Source organism: Salvelinus sp. IW2-2015, linkage group LG26 (assembly GCF_002910315.2).
Source record: "Salvelinus sp. IW2-2015 linkage group LG26, ASM291031v2, whole genome shotgun sequence".
Taxonomy (NCBI): domain Eukaryota; kingdom Metazoa; phylum Chordata; class Actinopteri; order Salmoniformes; family Salmonidae; genus Salvelinus; species Salvelinus sp. IW2-2015.
Window position 1 is genome coordinate 22,433,522 of NC_036866.1, and position 23,665 is coordinate 22,457,186.

Here is a 23,665-nt window from a genome sequence, read left to right on the forward strand (position 1 = left end):
GAGAGCCCTTTTTTGTCTACACCCATCGTTCACACCCTCTTAAGCTTTATCCCCACCCATCTCTTTAAGGAGATGTACTAACAACAGCCGTCAAGCACCCAAGCTAACTTGCTATCTACTTCCAGACACAAATGAGGGAACAGCTCACTGAACATTACTCGCCCTAGCAGAGCTGGTTAGGCTGTTATGTTATCCAGAGCGTTGGTGACTGTAACTGTGCTGCTGYCAATAATTTAATCATCCTTTTTTGCCGATATTCAACAGGTTTTGAGGGTTCGGACATTCATCAGCTATTCTGCTCTCTGACACACTCAGACGAGAGTGCTCTGAAATCTGAGTAGATGACCAGACTGAATTTACGAACTCACCCGAAGTGGTTACTTGCATAGTMGAGTCTTTTGTTAAGACATGTAGCTAGCTAGCTAGGTAAACAGTGAACCATAATCCCAACTCATGACATTACTACCCTGCATGAATCTGCAGGCACCAAACTGAACCAAACAGGTTCAATGTTAGCTAGCTAACATTAGGATATAGCTAGTCAAGCAAATGGCTCTGAGATATGAATAATTAGATCATACACGTAACGTTAGCTAGCGAGCCAGCCAGCTAATGTTAGCTAGCTAGCTAACAGTACACTTTAACTTTAAATGAAACTACTTTCTGTCAAAATTAGAAACGTGTAATATCTGAAAATGTAGCTAGCTAGACTATCTTACCSATATACATCATTCATGGATGGATCTCCTGTCGGATGCCATGGTTGCCCTTAATTTGAAGATGTAATCCGGAGACAGGTGTTTTCTCCATCTCCTTAGCTATCATACTCGAATTCAACTGATTTCAAAACACTTATGCAGTTTTACTACATGATACATTTTTAAAAAGGTGCGTTAGACAGAATTACCTAGACATACTGACCAGCTCAAATAGACAGAAGCGTGCTATATGGCAGACCAATCCAAACTCATCTCTCGGCATGTCCAGCCCACTCATTATCTCAGCCAATCATAGCTAGCGGGAAGGTTGTGTCTTTTCTGTGGCTAAACCAACTAGGCTCGTAATTTAAAAATGTAATTCGTATTTAAAGATTGGCATACAAGTTTGTTATTAACGCACATGAAAGTTCACATGTACGAGAAGGCATTTCTGTCCAAAAACATATTTTGATTATAACATTTTTTTAAAGTTCACATTCAAATGGCTCTCCTGTAAAGTAGTGATCCGCGACATACGGCTAATTTCCTGAAAGAGTTCACATATGCAGGTTCGAGTGATGGGACACTGTCCTTACTGTATAGCAAGACAACCAAGCAGAATGTCAGCATGTTCTTTTCTATCCTCAACACCCTGACAGTGTTCAGTATGTTATTCAGACTGCAGCTAGACATGTTGGAGTAATGATGCATCCAAGGCTCCAAGACCAGAGGGACAGGTCTTTATTTTGCAATTTTTTCCAAAGAAGAGGAATAGATGGTTGAGTACAGTAACCCGAGGAAAATGGCGACAGCTGTTAATGTCTGGCCCGCCGCTATAGTAACACACAATCAAACCACCAAGGACACCAGGAAGGTCACACATCCAACTGTTCCTTCTGGATAGTAACAGAACATGACTGTCTCTTGTTCTCAATGGACTGCTCACTTTGTGTTGCTCCAAACATGTTTTGTTAAGGGTTTAGAGATGACAACAGTCACTATATTTTCTTAGGGGCTATTCCTTCATTAGGAACTTGTCTGTGCCTGAAAGAGTTAACATACTAAAGGGTAGTGTTGAGGCGGCTGATTCTCTTTACAACCTTTCCTTTAAAACTGACACCTCCATACCACCATCCCTCCTCCAGTTTCCTTCCTCCTATTGACAGGTGCATCTGTTTTTCCCAGTAAGTAACAAGGCAGCCCTTATATGGCTGGAGAGAGCCTGCAAGATGCCAAGGCCAGCAGAACCCTGGAGCTATTCCGGCCATGACATCCCTCTAAGTCTTTTGTACACAATGACCGGACAGCCTGTCATGGCTGCTATGTGCTCTGTGAGAGGCAGAGGCAGGTGGACATTAACCACTTTCCTTGCCAGGCAGACCACTGTGTCTCATATGATACAATATTAGGGAAAGTGAAAGTGAATACCTAGTCAGAAACACAAGCACCTGCGATACAATCTGTAAATCTGTGTACGCGACCAATAAACTTTGATTTTTATATTGCTTTATATATATATACAGTGCATTCGGAAAGTATTCAGACCCCTTGACTTTTACCACATTTTGTTACGTTARGGCCTTATTCTAAAATGTATTCAATAGTTTTTTCCCTCAACAATCTACATACAATACCCCATAATGACAAAGCAAAAACACGTTTTTAGAAATGTTTGCAAATGTATTAAAAATAAAAACGGAAATATCACATTTACATAAGTATTCAGAACCTTTACTCAGTACTTTGTTGAAGCACCTTTGGCAGTGATTACAGCCTCGAGTCTTCTTGGGTATGACGCTACAAGCTTGACACACCTGTATTTAGGGAGTTTTTTCCATTCTTCTCTGCAGGTCCTCTCAAGCTCTGTCAGGTTGGATGGGGAGCGTCACTGCAGAGCTATTTTTACGTCTCTCCAGTGATGTTAGATTGGGTTCAGGTCCGGGCTCTAGCTGGGCCACTCAAGGACATTCAGAGACTTGTCACGAAGCCACTCCTGCGTTGTCTTGGCTGTGTGCTTAGGGTCGTTGTCCTGTTGGAAAGTGAACCTTRGCCCCAGTCTGAGGTCCTGAGCGCTCTGGAGCATCTCTCTGTACTTTGCTCCGTTCATCTTTCCCTCGAGCCTGACTAGTCTCCCAGTCCCTGCCGCTGAAAAACATCRCKACWGTATGATGCTGCCACCACCATGCTTCACRGTAGGAATGGTGCCAGGCTTCCTCCAGACGTGACGCTTGCCATTCAGGCAAAAGAGTTCAATCTTGGTTTCATCAGAGCAGAGAATCTTGTTTCTCATGGTCTGAGAGTCCTTTAGGTGCCTTTTGGCAAACTCCAAGTGGGCTGTCATGTGCCTTTTACTGAGGAGTGGCTTCTGTCTGGCCACTCTACCATAAAGGCCTGATTAGTGGTGCTGCAGAGATGGTTGTCCTTCTAGAAGGTTCTCCCATCTCCACAGAGAAACTCTGGAGCTCTGTCAGAGTGACCATCGGGTTCTTGGTCACCTCCCTGACCAAGGCCCTTCTCCCCCAATTGCTCAGTTTGGCCGGGCGGGCCAGCTCTAGGAAGAGTCTTGGTGGTTCCAAACTTCTTCCATTTAAGAATGATGTAGGCCACTGTGTTCTTTGGGACCTTCAATGCTGAGAAAAAATGTTGGTACCCTTTGCTAGATCTGTGCCTCAACACAATCCTGTTTCGGAGCTTTACGGACAATTTCTTTGACCTCATGGCTTGGTTTTTGCTCTGACATGCACTGTCAACTCTGGGACCTTATTTATACACAGGTGTGTGCCTTTCCAAAAAATGTCCAATGAATTTAATATAGCACAGGTGGACTCCAATCAAGTTGTAGAAACATCTCAAGGATGATCAATGGAAACAGGATGCACCTGAGCTCAATGTTGAGTCTCATAGCAAAGGGCCTGAATACTTATGTAAATAAYCTATTTCTGTTTTTGCTTTGTCATTATGGGGTATTGTGTGTAGATTAATGAGGAAATTGTTTTATTTAATCAATTTTAGAATATGGCTGTCACGTAACAAAATATGGAAAAAGACAAGGGATCTGAATACATTCCAAATGCACTGAATACTAGAGACAGACCACTTGACTTTTTCCACATTTTGTTACTCTGAAATTGATTTTAAAAAACAATTTCCTCATCAATATACACACAATAGCCCATAATGACTAAGCAAAAACATGTTTTTAGAAATGTTTTTGAAATACCTTATTTACAAAAGTATTCAGACCCTTTGCTATGAGACTCAAAAAAAAWATATATTTTATATTTCACTTTAATTTAACCAGGTAGGCCAGTTGAGAACAAGTTCTCATGTACAACTGCGACCTGGCCAAGATAAAGCAACACATTGCGACAAAAAACAACAACACAGAGTTACACGTGGGATAAACAAAAGTACAGTCAATAACAATAGAAAAATCTATATACAGTGTGTGCAAATGGAGTAAGGAGGTAAGGCAATAAATAGGCCATTGTAGCGAAGTAATTACAATTTAGCAAATTAACACTGGAGTGATAGATGTGCAGATGGTGATGTGCAAGTAGAAATACTGGAGTGCAAAAGAGCAAAAAAAAAGTAAATAAAAACAATATGGGGATGAGGTATGTAGTTTGATGGGATATTTACAGATGGGCTGTGTACAGCTGCAGCAATCGGTAAGCTGCTCAGATAGCCGATGCTTAAAGTTAGTGAGGGAAATATTAATCTCCAACTTCAGCAATTTCTGCAATTCGTTCCAGTCATTGGCAGCAGAGAACGATAAGGAAAGGCGGCRGAAGGAGGAATTGGCTTTGGCGGTGACCGGTGAAATATACCTGCTGGAGCGCGTGCTGTGGGTGGGTGTTGTTATGGTGACCAGTGAGCTGAGATAAGGCGGCGCTTTACCTAGCAAGGACTTATAGATGACCTGGAGCCAGTGGGTCTGGCAACGAATATGTAGCGAGGGCCAGCCGACGAGTGCATACAGGTCGCAGTGGTGGGTGGTACATGGGGCTTTGGTGACAAAACGGATTGCACTGTGATAGAATGCATTCAGTTTGCTGAGTAGAGTGTTGGAGGCTATTTTGTAAATTACATCGCCGAAGTTGAGGATTGGTAGGATAGTCAGTTTTACAAGGGTATGTTTGGCAGCGTGAGTGAAGGAGGCTTTGTTGCGAAATAGGAAGCCGATTCTAGATTTCATTTTGGATTGTAGATGCTTAATATGAGTCTGGAAGGAGAGTTTACAGTCTAGCCAGACACCTAGGTATTTGTAGTTGTCCACATATTCTAAGTCAGAACCGTCCAGAGTAGTGATGCTAGAAGAGCATGCATTTAGTTTTACTAGCATTTAAGAGCAGTTGGAGGCCACGGAAGGAGTGTTGTATGGCATTGAAGCTCATTTGGAGGTTTGTTAACACAGTGTCCAAAGAAGGGCCAGATGTATCCAGAATGGTGTTGTCTTAGTAGAGGTGTATCAAGGAATCACCCGCAGCAAGAGCGCCATCGTTGATATATACAGAGAAAAGAGTGGGCCCGAGTATTGAACCCTGTGGTTCCTCCATTGAGACTGCCAGAGGTCCTGAAAACAGGCCCTCRGATTTGAYACACTGAACTCTATCTGAGAAGTAGTTGGTGAACCAGGCGAGGCAGTCATTTGAGAAACCAAGGCTGTTGAGTCTGTAAGAATACGGTGATTGACAGAGRCGAAAGCCTTGGCCAGGTCGATGAAGACGGCTGCACAGTACTGTCTTTTATCGATGGCGGTTATGATATCGTTTAGTACCTTGAGCGTGGCTGAGGTGCACCCATAAACAGCTCGGAAACCGGATTGCACAGCAGAGAAGGTACGGTGGTTTTCGAAATGGTCAGTGATCTGTTTGTTAACTTGGCTTTCGAAGCCTTTGGAAAGGCAGGGCAGGATGGATATAGGTCTGTAACAGTTTGGGTCTAGAGTATCATCCGCTTTGAAGAGGGGGATGACCACGGCAGCTTTCCAATCTTTAGGAGTCTCGGACGATATGAAAGAGAGGTTGAACAGACTAGTAATCGGGTTTGCAACAATGACGGCGGATAATTTTAGAAAGAGAGGGTCCAGATTGTCTAGCCCAGCTGATTTGTACGGGTCCAGGTTTTGCAGCTCTTTCAGAAAATCTGCTATATGGATTTGGGRGAAGGAGAAGCTGGGGAGGCTTGGGCAAGTAGCTGTGGGGGGTGCGGAGCTGTTGGCCGGGGTTGGGATAGCCAGGCCAGCCGTAGAGAAATGCTTATTGAAATTCTCGATTATCGTGGATTTATCAGTGGTGACAGTTATTCCTAGCCTCAGTGCAGTGGGCAGCTGGGAGGAGGAGCTCTTATTCTCCATGGACTTTACAGTYTCCCAGATCTTTTTGGAGTTAGAGCTACAGGATGCAATTGAGTTTCTTGTGCCTTGAATTCTAAATAAATCACAGACTGTCACCAGCAAAGCACCCCCACAACATCACACCTCCTCCATGGTTCTCGGTGGGAACCACACATGCGGTGATCATCCCCTGAACAAGGCAGTTAACCCACTGTTCCTAGGCCATCATTGAAAATAAGTTTTGTTCTTAACTGACTTGTCTAGTTAAATAAAGGTAAAATAAAAAATGTAAAAATCTTGCATCACTTGAGGTGTCACTGCAGACCTGGGTTCGATCCCAGGCAGGCGACGCACAATTGTCCAGGTTAGGGAAGGGTTTGGCCGGCCGGGATTTCCTTGTCCCATCACTCTCTTGCGACTTCTTGTGGCTGGTTGCCAGCTGGACGGTGTTTCCTCCGACACATTGGTGCGGCTGGCTTCTGGGTTAAGCTAGTAGCAGTGCGGCCTGGCAGGGTCGTGTTTCGGAGGACGCATGGCTTTCGATCTTTGCCTCTCCCGAGTCCGAAGTGAAGTTGGGACAAGACTGTAAACTACCAATTGAATATCACGAAATTGTGGAGAAAAAGGGGTAAAAAAACAAAAATGTAAGCCCTTTATCTACTTTGCCAGATGATCTTGTGGATACCATTTTTATGTCTCTCTGTGGAGTTTGAAGGAAGTTTCTTATTATCATTAGCGGAATTGCTAACTAGCGTTAGCGCAATGACTGGAAGTCTATGGTAACCAACGCTAGTTAGCGTCAGCTTGCGAAACTACCTCTAACTTCCTTCCAACAGGATGCAGAGACATACAAATGGTATCCATGAATTCATCTGACTCTGGGGAAGTAGATAGAGGGGTTCATTGCCAAAATCCCGAAGTATCCCTTTAAAGCTATAGATCTTAAATGTAATTCTGTCCTGAATCGTGACAGAAGCCTAGACATGCTGGGTATAAGTTTGAGTCAGAGGTTGGTGAGGTGATTGAATACTCTGAGTCAGTGCTGTGTGAAATGTTTGGTCTGTCTGTATTTGGTCTTTGGCAGTGCTCGGAGCCCTGACCCTGTGCTGGGTAAGCGTTAAGGTTGTGGGGTTGTATGTACCAAACTGGGTGGAACAGCAGAGACAGACTGCTTGGGAGAGAAACCTCTCTCTTCAATGCTGCTGTCAGATGGCCATTTCTTACATAGCTCAGATTTTTCACAAGCTGCAGCTATTGGGAGAAGAGAGGCCTTTTGGACAAAGCAGACGGAATGCTCCTGTCTTGTACTGGTTGCTCTCTTTTCTCCCTCGGTGGTGTGGCTTGATATCTCTACTAAGAAGAGCTTACAAGCATGGAGAATGTCCTGGGAAATGCTCAGGATCAATGATTAAGCCTCGGGAATGGTGGCCCTGATCCGAACACTAATCCTACCTGTCATGCCAGCTCTTGTCCTTGGAAAGAAACCTCTCTTAATATTGACATGCACAGACAAAGTGCAAAATAATCATTTTGTCCATGGACATGACATCTCATTGCACCTTAGCATTTCTCTCTTCCACATTGTGGAAGCATAAGTACTGCAGCTGGAAAGCTGTAGCTTTTTGGAGCCGTTGTCATAGTTTCCTTTCTGCAGCAGTGTGAAGGAAATACATTAGAGGTCTTTGTCATTTGATTGGAATTGAGTATGTATTGATTCAGAATGAACATGAGCCTGTTTTCAATCCGAGAACATAATAATATTAAAACAAAAACATGAAAGTGTGTTTCTGTTAATGCACCACATCTTACGTTAAGCCACAATGGGATTTTCTATTTTCATACATTCATTTCACCCTTAGAACATTACAGGCAGTGCTAAATGTACACAGTGTTTAACTTGGGTAAATGATGCTCGGCAGAGAGGGTAATCGAGCACATGAGGAGCACAAAAGCCAGTGTTTAAATAAGGGGGGAAAAGGGCTCCAATATTCCTCCTGGAGAGGTCTCGCAGTGGCTCAGTCCCAGTGCTCTGCAGACATGAATCATGATAGATAAGGAGATTGGACTGAGATTATGTTTGAGCCCCGGGGGGGGCTCCATAAAGTAGCCTGGGTCTTGGTGACCATGACAAAAGGCGAGTCAGGGTCTGAATATTCACTCACAAAGTACAGTATTTTGGTTTTGCAGGCAAATTGTTCTAGCTATTTTTAAATATATATTATGTACATATTTTCATAGAGAGGTTTTTGATAGAAATTAATTTTAAATTGRTCTGTCTGGAATGAGCCATCTGTATTGGCTCTCGTTCAAATACCTAGACCTTGTCTCACAAGAATATGAACTTCTCATGCTTTGCTCAAYCATATATGATATGGATGTAATTAAAGCAACTGTGATATATACAGTTGAAGTCGGAAGTTTACATACACTTAGGTTGGAGTCATTAAAACTCGTTTTTCAACCACTCCACAAATTTCTTGTTAACAAACTATAGTTTTGGCAAGTCGGTTAGGACATCTACTTTGTGCATGACACAATTCATTTTTCCAACAATTGTTTACAGACAGATTATTTAACTTATAATTCACTGTATCACAATTCCAGTGGGTCAGAAGTTTACACACACTAAGTTGACTTTGTGCCTTTAAACAGCTTGGAAAATTCCAGAAAATTATCTCATGGCTTTAGAAGCTTCTGAAAGGCAATTGATATCTTTGAGTCAATTGGAGGTGTACGTGTGGATGTATTTCAAGGCCTACCTTCAAACTCAGTGCCTCTTGCTTGACATCATGGGAAATCAAAAGAAATCAGCCAGGACCTCAAAAATTGTAGACCACCACAAGTCTGGTTCATCTTGAGAGCAATTTCCAAACACCTGAAGGTACCACGTTCATCTGTACAAACAATAGTACGCAAGTATAAACACCATGGGACCACGCAGCCGTCATACCGCTCAGGAAGGAAACACATTCTGTCTCCTAGAGATGAATGTACTTTGGTGCCAAAAGTGCAAATCAATCCCAGAACAACAGCAAAGGACATTGTGAAGATGCTGGAGGAAACAGGTACAAAGGTATCTATATCCACAGTAAAACGAGTACTATATCGACATAACCTGAAAGCCGCTCAGTAAGGAAGAAGCCACTGCTCCAAAACCGCCATGAAAACCAGACTACGGTTTGCAACTGCACATGGAGACAAAGTTTGAAAAAATGTCCTCTGGTCTGATGAAACAAAAATATAACTGTTTGGTCAATATGACCATCGATATGTTTGGAGGAAAAAGGGGGAGGCTTGCAAGCCGAAGAACACCATCCCAACCGTGAAGCACGGGGGTGGCAGCATCATGTTGGTGGGGGTGCTTTGCTGCAGGAGTGACTGGTGCACTTCACAAAATAGATGGCATCATGAGGAAGAAAAATGATGTGGATATATTGAAGCAATATCTCAAGACATCAGTCAGGAAGTTAAAGCTTGGGCGCAAATGGGTCTTCCAAATGGACAATGACCCAAGCATACTTCCAAAGGTGGGCAAAATGGCTTAAGGAACACAAAGTCAAGGTATTGGAGTGGCCATCACAAAGCCCTGACCTCAATCCTATAGAAAATTTGTAGGCAGAACTGAAAAAGTGTGTGCCAGCAAGGAGGCCTACAAACCTGACTCAGTTACACCAGCTCTGTCAGGAGAATGGGCCAAAATTCACCCAACTTATTGTGGGAAGCTTGTGGAAGGCTACCCGAAACGTTTGAGCCAAGTTAAACAATTTAAAGGCAATGCTACCAAATACTAATTGAGTGTATGTAAACTTCTGACCCACTGGGAATGTGATGAAATAAATAAAAGCTGAAATAAATCATTCTCTCTACTATTATTCTGACATTTCACATTCTTAAAATAAAGTGGTGATCCTAACTGACCTAAGATAGGGCATTTTTACTAGGATTAAATGTCAGGAATTGTGAAAAACTGAGTTTAAATGTATTTGGCTAAGGTGTATGTAAACTTCGGACTTCAACTGTATACACTACCGGTCAAACATTTTAGAACACCTACTAATTCAAGGGTTTTTCTTTATTTTTGCTATTTTCTACATTGTAGAATAATAGTGAAGGCATCAAAACTATGAAATAACACATATGGAATTATGTAGTAGCCAAAAACAAATCAAAATATTTTTTATATTTGAGATTCTTCAAATTGCCACCTTTTGCCTTGATGACAGCTTTGCACACTCTTGACATTCTCTCAACCAGCTTCACCTGGAATACTTTTCCAACAGTCTTGAAGGAGTTCCGTCATATGCTGAGCACTTATTGGCTGCTTTGCGGCCCGACTCATCCCAAACCATCTCAATTTGATTGAGGTTTGGGGGTTATGGAGGCCAGGTCATCTGATGTGGAACGCCATCACTCTCATTCTTGGTAAAATAGCCCTTACACAGCCTGGAGGTGTGTTGGGTCATTGTCCTGTTGAATAACAAATGATAGTCCCACTAAGCCCAAACCAGGTGGGATGGCGTATTGCTGCAGAATGCTGTGATAGCCATGCTGGTTAAGTGTGCCTTGAATTCTAAATAAATCACTGACAGTGTCACGAGCAAAGCACCCCCACACCACACCATAACCTCCTCCTCCATGCTTCATGGTGGGATATACACATGCGGAGATCATCCGTTCACCCACACTGCATCTCAAAAAAACAAGGCAGTTGGAACCAAAAATCTCCAATTTGAACTCCAGACCAAAGGACACATTTCCACTAGTCTAATGTCCATTGCTCGTGTTTCTTGGCCCAAGTAAGTCTCTTCTTCTTATTGGTGTCTGAACAGTTGATGTTCAACTGAACAGTTGATGTTGATATGTGTCTGTTACTTGAACTCTGTGAAGCATTTATTTGGGCTGCAATTTCTGAGGCTCTAATGAACTTATCCTCTGCAGCAGAGGTAACTCTGGATCATRCCTGTGGCGGTCCTTATGACTGTACAGTTTTATCATAGCGCTTGATGGTTTTTGCGACTGCACTTGAAGAAACTTTCTTGAAATTTCCCGTATTGACTGACCTTCATGTCTTAAAGTAATGATGTACTGTCGTTTCTCTTTGATTATTTGAGCTGTTCTTGCCATAATATGGACTTGGTCTTTTACCAAATAGGGCTATGTTCTGTATACCCCCCTACCTTGTTACAACAAAACTGATTGGCTCAAATGCATTAAGAAGGAAAGAAATTCCACAAATTAACTTTTAAGAAGTCATACCTGTTAGTTGAATTGCATTCCAGGTGACTACCTCATGAAGCTGGCCGAGAGAATGCCAAGAGAGTGCAAAGCTGTCATCAAGGCAAAGGGGGGCTATTTAAGATTACCACTTCCAATGTGTATGTTTTTTCCTTTAAAAAGCATTCTAAACTGTATTTGTTTTATGTTAAGGGGACCTCCAAGTGAAATATGGATTGGCGTTCTTGGAACAACTACCGAGTGAGTGACTGTACTGTAATCTGTCACATACTGTGGCCCTGCTCTCTGTTTCCTGAGTCAAATCAATACCAGAGCACCCGCTAAAGAGTTTTTGTCCAGGCTCATTAATTATAATTTGCTCTCCTTTCCACTTAATCTATTAGAGGCTCTTGATTCACACCCATTAATCTTTTCTCATTAATGTGTATTCTCTTCCCTCACTGAGACTCATGTTCCTCTGGTGTTTGCTTAATGACAGTCAGGTCTGGTCAGATCTGCCTCACTTGCTCTACGGTTCATTCTAGTGAAAGCACAAGTTTATTTTGTCTTACGTTCAAATGAAAGCTAAATGTTTGAGTGGTACAGACAACCTCTTATGTAACTTTGCTCCCACAGTGGGCGGTGTTAATTACTTACAACAAAAAGTATATTTATTTACCCAAACAGAAACTAAACATAATTGTACATGTCCTGGGGTCATTCACTGAGGATTTGATGGCAGAAGAACCATTCTGGTTCAGAAAACAAATCCACAAATATGTTTCTGCCAAAAGGCTTGGCTCCCCTCTTGTGATCATTTTCTCATTTTAAAATTAACTGTGAGGTAAAAATAGTTGTTTCTGTCTTGTAACAGTGCCCCATTTAGAAACCATTTAAAGGTCTAAAAGGGATGCTGGCACTAATTACATTTAAGTATTTTCTTCATCAGCAATTTTTAGGCATGGTCATCTGTACCAATGTACACTACAGTTATTCTGCATGCTGCTTTTGTGCACAACTGGCTTTAGTCCATGTCAAATTAGCTTCAAGGAGCATGTTTCTCGTCCGTTAGGCCCTAGTTACTGCCTACACATCCACGTTTACGATGATGTCATAGCCTCTGATCATTATCAGAGAGCTGTGTTGCTGCACCTTTTACAGTCATATCAAGCAAGATAGGACCCTCCCCCTCCCAAACTCCAGCCCAGATATTGCCTCACTCGATTTGCCCGCRCACTCCCACAATGGTTTCTGAGTAGAGCCGAGAAGAGAAGAAACCTCTGTGTGGAAATCCACAACCAGAGTTTGCCTTTCAGAAAATAATTTATCTTTCTTAGAAATAAAGAATTCTGATTTGCACTGACTTATCAAATTTCCGATAGTGAAGATACTTTCTTTGCAATGGTTGTTGACCCAGATGGTACTCGTCCTCCAATGAACCTATGCTTATGTTAACGTATTGGATGTTTTGCCATAAGCAATAGCAGTGTCTGCTATTTTTAGGGTTTGGGTCATTTACATGGCTAATTATATGCGTGCACCTTGGATTTTGCAGCAGTCACTTCCAGTATAAGATGAAAGCGAGTGCTGGGAGCTATAGTAGTTTGCATTGCGTATGCTGTTGATTCAGCTGTGAGATACCATTGTATGTCTCATAACTGTTTATTTGGCCATGTATTGTGGTGTTTCTTATCTGTAGCTAGAGAGGTGATTGTTCCATTATTTCACAGAGCGAGGTCCTGCTTATTCTGCAGCTGGCTTGTGTTTCACTAGGCTCAATACAACACAATGGAGTACTCAGTTACTTGTTGAAGTGTGTCACTGATCTGTTGATGAAATAATAGATAGCATAGATTCTTTCATCCCTCTGTTTCAAATATATATGTTTACTATCTGTAATCTTAAAAAAAAAAGCTGAATAATGGATCAAAACAAGTTAGAAACTGCTATTGAATGTGCTTATACTCTCACGTTGATACCATAGCATTTCATTGATTTCATTGCATATATACCTCACATCAGTTCCATTCCATATATGCATGGTGTGACATGCATTGTAATGGTCCTTCTCCTGATCAGCTCTGAGATGGTGTCATTGCCCTGTGCTTTCTTTCACTTTGTTTTAGAGCTGCTGCCACAGGAAATGACTCTGGGTGGGGGGTAAACCAGCCTTATGACTCATTCTTATGACTCAAACCAGCCTTATGACTCGTTCACACAAATGTATATAGTACCACGAATACAGTACTATGAGTACATAGTTTTGTGTAGCCAGACATAGTATTCCCATATTGTCACTTTAAAAAAAGTAACAATCTTTTAGCAAAGTGTTTTACCCAACTGTAATGGCTTGCTATTCCCACCTTCAACAGCAGTCACAGTACATTTGTTAAGTGAATTGCTCCTCATCCCAGGATACAAGGAGTTGACTTTGATATCGTCACTCACAGCAAGAATGAAAGGCTCATCAATTCTGAAATGGACATTTTATTTTGGTAAATGTGCAGGATAATTATCAGAGTCTATTAAAACTTCCCAGAGGGTTGGGAACACTTAACGTTGCGTGCCGTGGCAAGCTATGCAGCTTTAAATGGTTGGAGATTTGGCAGATGCCTGTTGTTGTGGTGGCTCACAGTCCCGTGATGGCGTTTGTCTCTGTGTGTCTCCAGGGAGTGGCTTTGTCAACTCCAGGGGCTCTCCGGGACTCCTGGGCACACCCAGCGGGAACGGCCTGGGGAAAGTCATGCCCACCAAGTCTCCACCGCCCCCTGGAGTGAACATGGGGATGGGAAATCGCAAGCCAGACCTGAGAGTGGTGATCCCCCCGTCCAGCAAAGGCATGATGCCCCCACTGGTGAGTAGCCTACAGTCCCCACTCCTCACTGCACATGAGCAGACTGTAGGAACACTATGTATCTCTCAGTCCTAGGGCTGGCTCAGATTCTGGCTTAGAAGCATTCTCCTTTCCCCTCACATGTGTGCAACAGAGGGAGTTTTATTTTCCCTACACAGGATCGTGACGGTATCATTGTGGTATAGCGTGCCATGCTGGTAATGTTTTGGCGCAGGAGACAATGTCCTGAGGATATCAGTGCTGTCTGAGGACCCCTTTCTTCCTGGTGGGACTGGTTTACGTGCAGCTTAGATTCACTTCCATCAACAGCAATCAGCAAGTGGCATTCGTTCTCATGCTGCATTTTTATTTGATTACCTACAGGAGCAAGATTCTGGACAGTGCCAAGAACACAAACAGCACTATAGCTAGTTGGTCTATATTTCTGAGGCCCAGTCACTCAATTATTCATATTGAAATGATAGGCCCTCTCTAATTATTATAATGAAGGTGCAGKGCACCGGAGGCTGCACTAGACTGTCTCATCAATCTAAATGAGAAGAAAGAGAAAGAGGAAAAAAAGTGTTCAGAAATTGGCCAGTAATAGACTCTTTCCAACCTGCATGTTGCTGGAGCTCTCAGCAACGGGAGTTCCTCCAAGACACAGAGGCGTTGTTTGGATCAGGGGTGCCCGTGGCGTGGGCACCCTGATCCATCCACCAGCCTGGAGCAGGGGATCAACATGTGTATGGTACTGTTACCATGCCAGCATCTGGAAGTGGTAGAGCTCCATACGTCACAAAGACAAAGCATTATTTTAGATCTAACTGGTAGAATGGTTCAGACAGAGAGAATTTAGAAGTCCTGAATGTGCCAGTAGTATTGAGACGAAAGGGAGGGCCTGCTCTGCTCTGTCAGTGTAAACGCAACATTCCAGATAGGTTAAGGCTTTGGGGGCTGGCAGGTCTGCAGACAGCCTGTCATTAGGCCATAATGGTATTAAATTAATCACATCTCAGTGTGACAGAGTGGGGATGAAGGCTTAATCAGGGGCCCAGTGTGAGCCAGATAATATCTTGTCGCCCTTGTCGTGTCTTCCTGATGCTATTGATTGAGTGTGGTATTAAGACAGTCCTGGCCAGGGCACAGGGAAGTTGGAAGAGGGGCTTCCAGTTAGTTTCTTGTGTAGCAGAACAGTAGGCCTCAGATACAGAGAGACCCCAGTAATCCCTAGGTGAACAAAAAATGCACAATATGCAGGCTTAGTAGTACTGTATCAATATATTACATTGACTGGTACCTCGTTGACTACTTTACATGAGCTACAATGATGTTGTTACTTTACAGTTTTTCATTGAGTTGACCTAACTAGTCAGTTTTAGTTTCTTGAACACAGTTTATTTGAAAGTGGAGAGCCTTCCAAATGAGTCACGTTTGAGCCTCAGGATTGATGAAGTAATTAGATTGACATAGTTATGTATTGATGCGAGGTTAAGAACTTATTCAATGTGAGGTTAAGTCCAAGTCAAAGTGTGTTTGCTGACTTAAACTCTTCCCCTTAGAGTTTATCCATTTTGGTTTTACATCATTAACCTTCTGAGTAGCGAATAGTGGTGGATCCAAAATCATAGGTCAAACTCTGAAATGGTCACAAACACAATGCTAAAGTGTTATAACATGGTCATTTAGCAGACTCTTCTATCCAAAGTATTTCAGGGAAGTTCATGAGTCCACAAAGAAATTGATTGACATTGCATTTGACAAAGAGGGTTTCACAAGGTAACATGAATAGCAGAGGACAGAGTGAATTTGTAAGTCTAGAGGTCAGGCACGTCTAGATGACTTTTAGTTGTGGAATACAATCAGGCAATTAGGACTTTGGATTTCAAAAGGGTGACTGTAGAAGCCATCCTGACCTTCTCTTGTAACCCTGCCTCTTCTTCTCTTCTGTTGAGAGCAGTCAGAGGAAGAGGAAATGGATTTGGTGAGTTTTAAGAAATGGCTGAATGAGCACGCTTTAAATCGTAACAACAACAGAAAGAGGCATATAGATCAGTAATACGTGGTCAGGAGTGACAGCTGTACTTGAACTGTAGATTTGAATAACTTGAACTGGGTTTATTGAATTTATTTGATTTGATTGAATGCATTTTATTTTTATAAAGACTAAATTGAGAAATGAACAGCAGCATCAGTGTGTCACTGCATGTTTTAGGCCTGGCCTGTTAAAGATGCCTCAACCTGTCTAATGTGCTGTGCACCGCCACTCCCATGTGTTGTTCAGGGAATGCCAGACATCCTGCTGGGGTTTGTGTGTGTGTGTTTGTTTGTTTGCGAGTGAGCACACGATGCACATGTTCACAAGAACTATCAGACAGGTCCTACATCAATCTTGTGTCTGGTTACTTCAAGAAAGTAGTTTGGACAGACATCAAATATTATTTAGTCAAAACGAAAGGTTTCGTAATGTCACAAAAATTCCAAAGTAACTTCCCAAGAAGAGATTTCAGATCTTGGATTTATTTTCCTAATGGYGAGCGGCAGATTACTTCATTGTGGATTAAGTCTCTGAAGAAGTTTGTTTTTGATGATGTCACCTCGTTGGAGAGAATAGGAGCTGCGGATATTTATCATACTGTCATGATGCAATATTGCCTCAAATGTAACCCTCAGCTGCACTATATTACAAGTAACCATATCATATCATAAGGATATGCCTTATGTGTTTGCTACACTGATTGAGTAAAGGTGTCTCTTGATTTTATTCCCACCCAGATCCCAAACATGCTGCTCCTGCTAAATGTCATTTTGCCTCTATCAGGTGCTAGCAAATACAGTGCATTCGGAAAGTATTCAGACCCTTGACTTTTTCTACATGTTGTTATGTTACAGCCTTATTCTACATTTTATGAAATAGTTTTTTTTCTTAATAACTGTACACACAATACCCTATAATGACAAAGCAAAAACAGGTTTTTAGGAATGTTTGCAAATGTATAAAACATGTAAAACAGAAATATCACATTTACATAAGTATTCAGACCCTTTACTCAGTACTTTGTTGAAGCACCTTTGACAGTGATTACAGCCTCGAGTCTTCTTGGGTATGACGCTGCAAGCTTGGCACAGCTGTATTTGGGGAGTTTCTCCCATTCTTCTCTACAGATCCTCTCAAGCTCAGTCAGGTTGGATGGGGAGCATCGCTGCACAGCTATTTTCAGGTCTCTCCAGAGATGTTTGATCGGGTTCAAGTCTGGGCTCTGGCTGGGACACTCAAGGACATTCAGAGACTTGTCCAGAAGTCACTGTGTTGTCTTGGCTGTGTGCCTAGGGTTGTTGTCCTGTTGGAAGGTGAACCTTTGCCCCAGTCTGAGGTTCTGAGRGCTCTGGAGCAGGTTTTCATCAAGGATCTCTCTGTACTTTGCTCCATTAATCTATCCCTCAATCCTGATTAGTCTCCCAGTCCCTGRCTCTGAAAAACATCCCCACAGTATGATGCTACAACCACCATGCTTTACCGTATGGATGGTACCAGGTTTCCTCCAGACATGACGCTTGTCATTCAGGCCAAAGAGTTKAATCTTGGTTTCATCAGAGCAGAGAATCTTGTCCTTTAGGTGCCTTTTGGCAAACTCCAAGGGGGTTGTCATGTGCCTTTTACTGAGGAGTGGCTTCTGTCTGGCAACTATATGATGGAGGCCACTGTGTTCTTGGGGACCTTCATTACTATAGAKATTTTTTGGTACCCTTCCCCAGATCTGTGTCTCGACACAATCCTGTCTCAGAGCTCTACGGACAATTCCTTCGACCTCATCGCTAGGTTTTTGCTCTGACATGCACTGTTACCTGTGGGACCTTATGTAGACAGGTGTGTGCCTTTCCAAATCATGTCCAATCAATTTAATATTGTACAGGTGGACTCCAATCAAGTTGTTGAAACATCTCACGGATGAACAATGGAAACAGGATGCACCTGAGCTCAATTTTGAGTCTCATAGCAAAGGTTCTTTAAAAAAAATATACACATTTGCAAAAATGTCAAAAACCTGTTTTCGCTTTGTCATTATGGGGTAGTGTGTGTAGATTGATGAAACATTTTTATTCAATCCATTTAAGAATATGGCTGTAACGTAACAAAATGTGGAAAAAGGGAAGTCGTCTGAATACTTTCCGAATGCACTGTATGTCTCACTTTTAGATCAGAACAAACAAGTGAGGCATTCAAAGTTGATAGAGGTACATAATGGACAGAATGTTATATCCTCAGAAGATTTGAATAAAGCATGCATAGATCTATAAATTGTGGGAAATGAGTTCAGTGTGAGTGTGTGGGCCTGGTGAGTGTAGTAGGCTGCCTCAGAGCTTGTGTGGTCCTGTTGCTGCTGCATGAAGGCACTGCGTTGTGTGTGACTGTGCTTGGGACAGCATGCCAGCCACTGCAGCCAGGATTGCGGTTTTAAAGGAGTTAGTAGTAGCTACTGTATATTATCCAAATGTAGGACCCGTCTCTTTTTGTATTAGGCTTYAGAAATCTGCCATCTGTAAACAACTTGAGTGCTGAAGAGCATTTGCCTTAGCTTGTAAGGAAAATTGAATATGAAAAAGATTGCATATCAGCACCAATCCCACTATTGTATATGGTAAAACAATATCATATTTCACAACTATATTCCCTTATCCATAATCCCTACATTGAATATCTGTTAAGAGATTCATCCACAAACAACAGCCCTCTTCTCAATATTGGACAAAAACATGCAATGTCTTTCCTTAATGGGATTGAGTTTTATGCTTATTGCGCATATTGTCAAGCCGTTGTCATATAACAAGCCTCAATATGTTATCTGGATTGTAGCTACATGTGACATGAAGCTACAATGCCACCTCTTGGTGAAAAGTAGTATCACAACACATTTGTTCATTGTCACAATAATAATGGTCTTTATCAAGTTACTACTTAAAAACATATCAAATGTAATCTATAACAACTGACATTTTGTATAATTTGGGTTCACTACAGTAAGTCCTATAGGGCCATACTGTTGCTTTGTTCATTACATCTGTGTTTTCCTGGTTCTGTTTGCAGAACACCCAAAGGCTAAGCAGCTCCCAGACACTGGCCACCCCAGTAGTGTCTGTCACCACCCCCAGCCTGCCCCCTCAAGGCCTGGTCTACTCAGGCATGCCCAGCGCTTACAACACTGGTGAGTCTACCCCTCTGTCCCCTGCCACGGCTGCCTCAGCCCTGCCTGCCTGGCTGTTACTGATTGGCCTGGTCTCCTGTGGTGAGAGGTGTTGCTGCAGTAGCAGTTGGAGGGGGATTGTGTGTAACTCACTGTTCTCTGGTGCTGTTGTTGTTGCAGAGTACTCCCTGAGCAGTGCAGAGATCTCCTCCCTACAGGGCTTCGGCTCTCCAGGGCTCTCTCTGGGCTCCATGTCGGCATGGCAACAACATCAACTGGGCCAGGCAGCTCTCAGCTCTTTGGTGTGAGTAACACACTAGCAAACACACGCACATACACATTAAGAAACCCACACACGAACACACATTATATACACATTCAAAGTACATAGCTTGTACTCCTTCAAATATCCCTTTTCCAACCACCACTCCAAGAACCTGATCTATGTCACTTTCCAAATGGCCACTGAGCCCGTGCTGTTTCTCTCACAGGGGTGGTGGTCAACTACCTCAGGGCTCCAACCTCTCTATCAACACCAGCCAAAACATCAATATCAAGTCAGAACCCATCTCCCCTCCACGGGAGCGCGTCACCCCCTCTGGCTTCCACCAGCAGCAGCAACAGCAGCGGCAGCAGCAGCAGCAGCAGCAGCAGCAGCAGCAGCAGCAGCAGCAGCAGCAGCAGCAGGCGTCCAGCCGGCAGGACCTGGGCCGCTCACCAGTGGACAGCCTCAGCTCCTCCTGCAGCTCATACGATGGCAGCGACCGCGAGGACCACCGGCCAGACTTCCACTCCTCCTCCATGGGGCTGGGCAGACCCCCAACCGGCACCGAGGACAACAGGGCGAGCCCTTCTGTCAAGCGCATGCGCATGGACACCTGGGTGACATAGAGCCACCTGGTCAAGCCTCCAGTCACCAGCTAGTCAGAGGGAGGGAGGGAGGGAGGGGGTAGACTTGGGGGAGAGATGGATGGGGTAGGAAAGGTCCTTATAGTTATCAMTATAATATTATTATTTAACTCCATTTCATTTTGTAAGAAGGAGAATGGCAAATACAATTAAAGGACATATCTAAATGAAATACGTCTCACATGAATAAGAAGAGTATTCAAGTAGTTGGACTGATTTATGTACACAAACAGACGTTATCAGGTACTGGGTGCAATCAGATTATGTTTGCAGGAGTCCGATGTTCAAAGAAAAAGAAAATGAAACAATCTAGTTTATTGTAGTCACTGGTCTAGTCTGGCACTTACTTGTAGTTGCTGTTTTTGCTGTTGTGGTTGCAAGTTGCAAACAATCAAAAGAAATTCAGAGTGTTGCCTACTGGCTGAGGGCCCCTGCTTGTGGCGTCCACTGTTAGAGCTCAAGTTTCACAACATGATGGTGTAACCGCATACACCTTTAAGCTCATACAATGTTGACTCAATTTGTCTCTTCTATTAAGTTATTAAATCAAATCGATGTGAAATCTAATTTTAAAACAAAATCGACCTCAGAGACACTACAACATAGTTGTTTTTAATTTGAAAGAGGTAGAATTTCTCTCGTGGGGTTTGAGACAGGAAAAACTATCATGTATGGGAAGGACATGGCTCAGAGTCATGTGATTAGTTCTAAAAGAGAGGAAAAGTATATTGCAATAATAACATATTCATTTTATAATCTGATATGGGAAATTAAGATAATGGGAAATCGTCCAGTTGAACTGGTAGCATAGTAATAGTAAGAAATATTCTCATTGCTCCAACAAGTCATTGGTAATGTAAGCCAAAGCTGTACTGTATGTTTATTTCTGTTATTTTGTAGCTATGTTTTCCTAGCAATTTTCTCAAAAACAATTGTTTATCTTAGCTATGTTTTTACTGTGCTCTGTTACAACCAATATGAAGACATGCAAGCCAGATCTTGAATCAATATCTAAAGCCATGAACAGTTGCTGTTCTGTTTGTAAAATTCTAAATTTGAGCCAAATGTTTTCTTTTGTTATGTAAATAGCAACTTTAATATTTATCACCTTGGTGTAGCTAAGTACGTATGTATTGTACCATCACCAGATTCAAGAAAAAGGTATATTTTTGTGGATTACTGCCATGTTTACCCAGCGAGATCCTTATTAAGTAGAGTATTCACTGGTTAATATTTACTATTTTGTTAATTATACTGTGCTTTCTTAAAATTTTTGTTATTACCGTTTTAAATCAGTGGATTTATTTCCAGAGTCGTTTTTTGGGTCATTTTCCCTTTAATAGTGGTGAATGTCTGTCCCTAGGAAATTGTAATAACAGTGCTGTGAGGTTAAAGTTCCTGTATACCGTATGTTGTGAAGGAAAATCGCAATGCGAAGGATAACATGGTTCCTTCTATTGTGTTAACTATTTACCTGCAGCTGCTGGATACTCTGCCAACTTTCAAACCCAAGGTCCCATCTCAGCATTGAAAAACCGCCCATTGTGATTGTGCTTAGCTCAATCGAAAGACATGCCATTTCATGAACCATGCCAATAAACCRATTTATGGTTAATTAAATTGTCCATTGATAGATCACTCTGGTGAATTTTTTCACACTGAGTAAACTAAGTTACAAACGTTGTAAATATCATAGCCTAAATGTACATCTCAGTCATGATTATGTATAAAATGTATCCATTTTATAAATTGGCACAGTAAAATATCCTTTGTAAATGCCCCATCACTAGTAGGAAATGAATAATCCAGAAATCATGATGACATAAACAGGGTGTGGTACTGGTGAGGGGAAACAGCCATTTGCTGTTTCACTGTTGTATGTTTGCCTGTGTGAGCATATCAGACCATGCAGAGGCATTTAGGTCATTGTCTGTTACAGGTGGCCCTGGTTTCATTAGAACCAATCCTCACAGTGGCAAAGTGTCAGAGAATTCAGCAGCTTAAACATAGTAGAGACAATGCAACTGAATTGACTTGATCTCACACTGCCGGATTGCACACATTTGTATGAGAATTGTGTTGTACAAAAGGAGTCTCTCTTTATATTTGCTATATTTTCCCTTGTGTGTTTCTTCTCCATGCCTACCTCCACCCCTTTCATCTGATCCATAGCAGTTGGCTATAAGCCAATAGTGATATATGTAGTTTACAACTCATACTCTGTCCAGATGGGACCCCAACAAAATGTGACTTAAAGGGTCCAGTCTACTATTAGATGTTATTGCAAGTCCCTTATAGTCACCCTCAGTACTAGAATGAAGATTTGCGGATATGATGAAGTAGGAACTATGTGCTTAGGGCCGACAGGGCCTGAGCAGATGAAAATATGACTGTTAACCTTTAGTCCTTAAGTGCCACTGTGTGAGGGAGCTTGATAGGCAGTTGCACATCAATTTGAAATCATGTAAACCTTTTTGAACACACATTGTTTTCCTCAGTCTTGATCAATTCAGAAATATTTAGAAACACAACATAACTTATTAATATCAAATTTAACATTTCAGGTTACAGAATAGCAATAATACCATTACACTCTTCTTAAAAGGCAGTAGCAGTCTTTTTTTATAACTTCATCACACAATTACATGCACACTTTAGCACTTGATAGGATATCAGGGAATTTTTCTAGGTTCACTCTTTATATGCACGGTTAGAAAATAGCCTTATCCCAAAGAATTACTCATGTTATACATCAAGAAAAGCCTCACAAAGCTCCAAACGTGCACTCCTACAGCTAAAGAAGCTGACATACATTACAGTACATAGACTGGATAATCTTGCCCACCCTGCACTCCCCTGAAATCAGATTCACACAAGGAATGTATTGAGAATGTAAAGGGATAGACTTGCTCTTTTGGTCCATGTGCTGTGTAAAAACATGCACAACTATTGAATGTGAAAGAACAGGATTTAAGGAGACAACAGAACTTTGTTTGAAGTACTTTCTTCACTTTGCTTTGCAAGAGTAAGCCTACACTGCTTTGCTTTATGGCTTTTACAAAACAGAACTATGTGTTTGGTAATTGTTGTAGTTAATAGTTCACTTAAAGAAGCTGTTTGCGGTTTGGATGCTCAAACCGTTTGGCGGCACAAGCTGGACTTTGTTGCCATGAATGAAACAAACTGTTTCAAAATCAAGAGAGAATTTTAAGTTCATCTGCATTTTATTTCCCTTGAATGTGTTGTTTTATCTTCATTATACAATAAATATTCTAGTGAACTTTTTATTGAATYACTAAGATACCAAGCTAGAGATTGTTGTACACATTTGTATTCTACATTCACTAAAAGTAAAACTATTGGCTTTTACTGTGTATTTTAGGTTCTCTCACTCATCCTGTATGAAATGAAGTGAACAACTCCCTTACCTAGATTTTGTCCACCTGTGAAGTCCCAAACAATAGAGACTGTCAGCTTTATTAAACACCTA

At 42.0% G+C, this 23,665-nt stretch overlaps 1 protein-coding gene across 7 annotated transcripts in view; it reads left to right on the top strand.

Annotated features, from left to right (window-relative positions):
* LOC111952446 (myocyte-specific enhancer factor 2A-like) overlaps positions 1-23,460 on the top strand; it is a 131,362-nt gene extending 107,902 nt beyond the window's left edge. For 2 of the 7 annotated variants that reach the window (XM_023971111.2, XM_023971112.2), the window contains exons 7-12: positions 11,464-11,511; positions 13,920-14,104; positions 16,044-16,067; positions 19,170-19,287; positions 19,447-19,570; positions 19,758-23,460. In XM_023971111.2, the coding sequence (XP_023826879.1) occupies positions 11,464-11,511; positions 13,920-14,104; positions 16,044-16,067; positions 19,170-19,287; positions 19,447-19,570; positions 19,758-20,157 (899 nt within the window). In that variant the 3' untranslated portion in view covers positions 20,158-23,460. The remainder of the gene's footprint in view (positions 1-11,463; positions 11,512-13,919; positions 14,105-16,043; positions 16,068-19,169; positions 19,288-19,446; positions 19,571-19,757) is intronic. The other 5 variants (XM_023971115.2, XM_023971116.2, XM_023971117.2 and 2 more) reach the window with 3 other exon arrangements.
* The last annotated feature ends 205 nt before the right edge of the window (positions 23,461-23,665 follow it).